This window comes from Charadrius vociferus, unplaced genomic scaffold (genome assembly GCF_000708025.1).
Source record: "Charadrius vociferus isolate BGI_N301 unplaced genomic scaffold, ASM70802v2 scaffold415, whole genome shotgun sequence".
In the NCBI taxonomy this organism is placed as follows: Eukaryota; Metazoa; Chordata; class Aves; order Charadriiformes; family Charadriidae; genus Charadrius; species Charadrius vociferus.
Window position 1 is genome coordinate 229614 of NW_009648367.1, and position 7324 is coordinate 236937.

Consider the following 7324-nt stretch of genomic DNA (forward strand, 5'->3'; position numbering starts at 1 on the left):
GATGCTAGCTGGTCTGCTGACTGTTCTGAGCCATCCAGACAGACAGACCCTCACAGAATCCGTGTCTTGGTCCTTTGTGTCACGAACAGAGAACCATCTTCCATCATAAAGGTTTGCTGTGAAAATAATGAATTTAAAACCCTGGGAAGCTGTTCCTTCATACTGCTGTAGCTGGGGAAGTATTGAACACAACAAGACAAAAGGAAGCCTCGTGATCTTCACAATTACACATAAGACACACTATGTCTGCTGCCACCAGTGCCTGTCCTGAGTGTGACAGCCTACATGCAAAGCCATTTGATGGAAGTGCTCCTCGCTGGTCCCAGCTTTGGCCCAGGCTCTGGGATTTCAAATGTTACTTATACTGCAGGGGGATGGCACTACTAAAAGGGCAGACTGCCTGGCAAGGAGGAATAACAATAAAAAAAATAACAATAAAAAGGTGAATTGGTTATTGCTTAAGAGCCCTATTTATAAGACATACATTGTTCCACCCCGGTCTGGCATCCTGCCACCATCTGTGGCCAAAACACCTTGAACACCTCAAAAGAGGCTAAAAACCAAGATGAAGTTACACCTCAAAAAGGGAAAAAAATATGCCTCCTGGCTGTGGCCAACATAAACACCCTGCAAACTCTGGATTGTGGTGACTGTGAAACACCGACACATCAGGAGTACACAGGGACTCCCAAGCCTTGTGAGCCTATGTCCAGAAATCCACACAGCTGTTTCACAGTTACTCCAGCTTCAGTCTAAAAACCCCTAAGTTTCTTGTTTCCACTAACTTCTTTGAAAACTTTCAGAATTTCACTCCCTGTGTAGTCAGAAGCACTACAGATTATAAGTGCATTTTGACCCATACTGTCTTGATGTTATTAGTTCTAGTTGCTCTTTGGATGTTTATTCCCTGCTCTCTTACGCTCTTCTTTTGAAATAAAGTACTTTGTGTGCCCACACTCAAATAGTTTCAGTGACACCATGTTATAATGGATAAAGAAAACTAGAGAGCTACAAAGGGAGGCAAAGATGATCTGATGTGACTACGACGCAAGAAGAAACTAAATAGATTAAGACAACACGGGGAACATGGAGAAAAAGTGATAGAGGATATCTGACAGACATCTACACAACTGTCACTGTTTGAAGACAGTGACTATTAGTCTTTTTACACCATCTCTCCAGATTAAGAGGCAACAATGAAGTTATCAGACAACAGAAGCATAATTACTTTTCCTGCAGAGCATAAATTGCAGAAGTCTTCTACAAATTGTTGCAGTGGTCAAAAATATAAAAAGACTCAAAAGGATTAGACAAACAGTGGAAGATGTTTACAAGCATCTGCCAAACATAGCAGACCTAAGGCAAACTCTGGCCCTGGAAATCCCCAAAATTCTGGTTACTGGAAGCTAGGAGAACAGAGACTCTCATGATCTTTTCCTCTTACACACTCAGTACTGCCATGGTCAGATTAAAGTCAGTAGTCAGATCTTTATCAGACTCACTACAGCCATCATCCTGCTTGTGTTTCTTTTCATGTAGCTAAACAATCTGCTATTTATTTTAGATTTTCTAAGCATAGCCCTGCTCAATTAAAAACTGAGTGGCCAAAAGCCTAAGACAGTGTTTCTTTGCTCATAAAAACACTACTTCTTATACTCCAAGAGACTGATGCTATTCAGGGAAGTCTGCATATTTTCTTGGCTGTTTTGGAGTGCTTACTTGAATGCAAATGCTAAACCACATTTTCACTCTTGATTTAAAGTAATTCTTTCCTCCTTTCACACCCACACCGTTGATGTTTCAGTTCAGATCTTTTCCTCCCTTTCTTGAGGTCTGTCTTATTAAAATTCAAAGTCTGTATTATAACCTTACCTTTGTCAACAAGAACTGAATGAACACATAATTGGTCAAAGACTGCTATTTACAAGTAGCTCCTCTAAAACCCTCTACTTGATAAACTAGATTTCAGTTAGTATTGCCTCTTGTTGGTTATTCAATGAAGAAATCTGGTTATCATGTCTCATACCAGCTTCCTATTTAAAGCTATTTTTATTAGCTGCCTGAACCTCACCTCCAGAAGGCTGGTTATACAGATGGAGAGAATTTTTCTGGACATGAAACCCCCTAGTTAAACATGGTCTTGTATTCCTCGAGCCACCTGATGGTCATCGTGAAAATCTTACCAGTACTTTTTCCCTCTTAGCTGGGAATGTAAAGGTACCCCTGATGGACTGAGCTTCATTTCCATGAGTAACCTCCCCAGCTCAACACCGTCCTCCTCCTTTTCCACACAGAGCAATCCTGAATCATTTGTTCCAAACAGAAGAAAAACATATTAATCTTTTCATAACTTCCATCTAGGTCCTCTTCACACTCAACTCCAAACCTTCTTTGTTTCCAGCACACAGTGAATCCTTTCTGTCTTTTCTTGTATAACATGCCTACTTCTTCCTCTACTGACCACATGAACATGCCTCTTCCCAGTGTCACAGCCACTCTCTCCTTGCCCTTTCCCATTTCACGCCAGCTTTCCCTCCCTCTTGAATGCTCCTTTCTTTTGTTCTGTCAAATTTAATTGTATATTACTTTCTTTGGAGCAGCTTTCCTCTTCTTCTCCCTGGACACAGCTATCACAATTCTGCTTGCCTTCTCCTCATATTCTAGCTTAGCAAGACTATTTCTCAATCGTATTTTTCCTTTGCCAGCTGGTTGTTTCTTCTACCTGCATCCTCAGGTCACACTTTTTCCATGGATCGCAGGGGCAACTGTCTCTCAGACTGTCTTACATCAAAGGCACTAGGAACCACACAGGGATGACAGGCACTCTGCACCTCCTGTATCAGACTGTCCTTATTGCCTGTGCTATACTTTGCATTTCTCCAGTGCTGCCATATGCCAAATACTAAAAAAAAAAAAAAAAAGATGAGAGGGAGAAAGAAAACAAACCACAAATGAAAGTAACTATCTGCAAGTTCTGCCCAATCAAACTGCCCCCCAAACATCAACACAGGTGCCTGTTTGTTGCCCTGTTCATTGCTCCCACCACTATTGATTTACAGCAGCACAGCCATGCTGTATCCACAGCAGTGGAGCAGGAAGGCAATACCAACTCAGAAGCAAGCACCAACATAGAGGCAGTAACAGAGGACTGCAGCTCCTTCAACTGGTGCAATTGCCTCCAGGAGAGAACATCCATCACTGTGGTCTGCCTTCCCCCTGGGAGTAAACACTGCTTGGTCCCTATGGGCTGTACTCAAGTTTTGAGAGTCATCCTCAAGATGATTTACACTGGCTTGGACACATGACAAGCAATTTCAAATAATAGTGACACTACTTATGACTAATGATGTCACATCACCTCCTGTACATGGTTGAACTGAGCATCTATCAACTGCTTGTTTGGTGCTCTGTGCCCTTCCCATGTCAGCAGAGCAACAGGCCATTAATAGCGTTCTGGCATTCTCTGGTAGTGGCATCTGCCTTTATAACTTGGGGTTCACTCTAAATATCTGTGTGCGTAGTTCAGCTCCCTAATCAGCTTAAGTCCCAAGTGATGTCTTTTTACATCTTCCTCTAGGAAACTGTGCCTATGCCCCATGTCAACAAATTGCTTCTTTATTTTTCAGACAAAATATTTCATTTCTAAATATCTCTGCTCTGTTTTTTCCATGTCCATGTTTTTTCCTTGAATCTGCAGCTTAAAACCTTCTTGGTTCCCTCTACCTAAATGGACAGCCTGTGTGCAATACAACTGAGACAGGCACAGCAGGAGAGACAAGTGAGAGCTGGGGAAGACGGGAGAGTGTGGACAGACATTAAAGAAATATTGTGTTCTTTAGGAACTGGTAGCATATCTTTTACGCAGTTTAAGTTACGTCATTAATGTACCAAAGGAATACCTAAATCGGGAAGAAAAATATTGCCATAAATACTTAATTTGATAGCAACATGCTAATTACCTTTCTCGAACGAACTCTGCCATTTCTTTCTGCATTTGTTTCCCTTTCAGTTGCTTTTGAAGAAGAATTTCAAATCCCGACACTATATTGTTCCCTTGTGAATCCTTCTTATCAGCCTGGAAGGAAAAAGGAAGTTCAACAAAAAGATACAGGGATCAAAACCACAGACACGCAGTTCCCAGTGGCGGTTGCCCAAGGAGTTCGAGCAACAGGCAGCAGTGGTGTCCAAAGAGCCCTCCCCTGTTGATGGTCGCAGCACCTCAGCCCCTCTCAGAGGAACAGTTCAACACTTTCTCTTTCCCCCTCCTCTTATGCCTTTTTTTTTTTTAATTAAAAAAAAAGAAATTTTATAGTTCTTTTTAGCTAGCATAAGACTATGTTGGGGTGAAAGCAGCGGCCTTGCCTTGCCTTCCTTTCTGCCCGTGGCCTTTCATACCTGGTAACACCCCCGGGCTGGCTCCGGCAAGCACGAGCCCTCATGTCTGTCCCTGCCAAGAGAAGGAGGGATGGTGGAGCCAGCCCAAGGGAACTGCTGGAGGAGAGGGGAGGACACTGCTGCTCCTGGAAGGGGGTAAGACAGCACTAAATGACCTTTAACAGACTGTCAAGTTCAACCCGGATCCGCACCCAGAAAAATACAGCCAGTCTGCACAGATCTGCCATAAAGCAGGGTAAAACAGCAACATGTTCAACAGATTACTGCCATACATCCCATCTTTCACCATTCATTTCCTGCACAGCCCTTTCTACCCTTTGCTCCACTGACTTCAGGGTTGCTACAATGACTAACAGTCTTCTCCCTGCTGTCTCTTTTCTCTCTCTGCTTTTCCCTGTTTTAGAATTTCATTTCCTACCCTCTTCCATCAAACAGGCCCAGAGAACGCTTCCCTAAGGACTAAAAGTTTTGCTCCAATACCGTCGGTGCTGCACATCTGCACAGAGAAAAATGCCACATTAATCAAAGCATGAGACTTGTAGGACACTATGCCAGGCACCGGGCAGCTGAGACAACAGTAGGAGTGGAGTTGATTGAAGAAGGAGGGTGGAAATGGATGACAACACCGAACAAGAGGAAAGTCCTGGGAAAGGAGCTATGGGACGATAAAAGTTTGCAGAAGAAAGGCAGCTTTAAGTGGAGTTTCACTGAGAGCAAGATGTGACCAAACCCAAGGAGCCAAGCAGTGGCCAAGCCTAAATGAAAAGAATCGAGCAAGGCAGCAACTTCTGTAAGACACATGCAAAAAATAAGGCTATACACTTTTAATGATTTATTGCTCATTGGGATCAGAAGACTGGAAGAAACTGAAGAAACTTTGATTTTTTTTTTTTTTTCCCATGGAAGTGTTTCAATAACCGATAACTGAAAACACATGTGAAATTCATAAAGTCTTCATTGTTGAGGCCCCTGCCCCCCCAAAACCAGTTTTCCAGTGGAAGATTTTTTTCTGTCAGCTCCACGTTTGAAGGACTATTGTATCATTTTAATCTGATTTAGGATCCTGAAAGCTCAAGAGGGCACACACAGAAACACATCCACTGGAGACTTTCCATGCTGAAGGCTGCAGTAAAACCACTCAATTTAAGAGCTACTAATGGGCCTGTCCTTCACAGACCTCATCCTTTAAAAAAGTAATTTATTATATGGCCTCCACAGTATCCCACAGGAGTGAGTTTTACAATTTAGCACAAAGTTTGTAACTATCTGCTTGTTTTAAACGTGATACCCCAGCGTCCTTGTGCATCCCTAGGTCTTGTACTCTGGGAAACACTGAACTCCCTGTCATCCATCTTGCTATCCCCTCCTGCTGCACAGCCTTTTTGGCTGAGGTATTTTTAAATCTCTAGTTTGTCCTACACCCTCCCCATTTCCTGACAAAAACCATCTCCTGACAGCTGACCTTGCCCTTTCTGGACTCTCTTCCGACAATCGCCCACATCTGAGATGGGTTAGATGGTTTCCACCTGATCTTCACTGGCATCCTCAGACTTCCTGGTGCTGCCCTAACACACTGCATTTCAGCCCAAATTCTCCTTTACCTTGTACCACAAATCAAGCTGTCTGTTCCACTTTTTCGGAAGCTCAGAAGCTGCAATATGGCATGTGGCTGGCTGCCTACTTACCCAGAAATAATCACAGTAGCTCCACTCCGAAGGTTTCAGCAACTGCTGCTCTGGCATTACGTCAGGATGGGGGAAAGTCACACAGTTTATCTGTAAAAAAAAAAAGGAAAAGAGAGTTAGAAGGTAATGAAATGTAGCTGTTGATGAGAAATATGCAAATGAGAGGTCATATTTACACAGTTCCAATCAGAAAATTCACAGTGAATGCATGTCAGTGAAGAAAAATTGGTTGTTGCATGGAAACAGGAGCTAAGTACTCCCAGAGAGCAATTCTGAGCAAGCAGGAGTGTCAGCTCAGAGGAAAATAACCTACCCATTTCACATGAGGAAAACCTGCTTGATTTGGAAAATGCCATGCAGAGAGTTCTCCCAGATCCCTACCAAACTGTGGTAAAAATCTTCACACTCTGAACACAAGAAACACTGTGGGCAGCAGAGAGCACTGAAGGCACTACGGGCGTATCTCATCAGAATATCTTGGCTATGTTGGTCTTACAGGATTACAAAGAAAAGGTGTTATATCTTCAGTACACAGCCCTTCCATCTATCGCAGAGACCTTTTCCAATGAAAACAATGCTCACTGCAAAAAGCAACAGCGGCTCTCAAAAGTCAGCTAGCCTTCAATGCACAAAACCCACAGTAATTTGTGAGACAGGACTCATCACACAGTCTTAAACAAAGGCATAAAAAAGTACAAGTGCTCATTAAGTTATCGCAGTAGAAAATGTAACGTGATGAAAGCACAGTGGAAGTGCAGAGCATGATAGCTACTGCAGAATGTGCTGCAGAATAACTTTGGATGCAGTTAAGCCCTTCAGGGGAAGCATCAGCCAGAGTCAGAGCTCATTGCCAGTAAATAATGCCCACCTAAAATTTCTGCTAAGAAGGTACACTAAAAGCAGTCCATCTTATCATACCTTCAGGTTTGCTGGACACTAAGAGTACCTGTGTATTAACCAAGGAACCAAGAGAAACTGGGGATGGAAGACTCACAAATGTAACTGTATGGGTTTTTGAGGGGGTTTTGGACCAGTTAACGTTCACAAGAAATCCAAAAACAAAGCTGTGGGCAGGGTTAGCAAAACTGCACAGGCAGAGCTAAAGGTGGTGCTTGCACACACTGAATTTGCCTTTGGGCTATTCAGACAGGATCAAAAAGGAAATGGCAACATGCTGCAAAGTGCTGACATGGTGTAAACCCACCACGCCAGAGCAACACAGACAAAGCCTTTAGCTGACACGA

The 7324-nt window shown here is 43.1% G+C and overlaps 1 protein-coding gene across 1 annotated transcript in view; it reads right to left on the reverse strand.

Moving 5' to 3' along the window:
• The window catches only part of GAS7 (growth arrest-specific 7), a 63426-nt gene that overhangs the window by 16725 nt on the left and 39377 nt on the right, over positions 1 to 7324 (reverse strand). The window contains exons 5-6 of the mRNA XM_009885292.1: positions 6081 to 6170; positions 3960 to 4075 (exon numbers count right to left, since the gene is read on the reverse strand). Coding sequence (XP_009883594.1) covers positions 3960 to 4075; positions 6081 to 6170 — 206 coding nt within the window. The remainder of the gene's footprint in view (positions 1 to 3959; positions 4076 to 6080; positions 6171 to 7324) is intronic.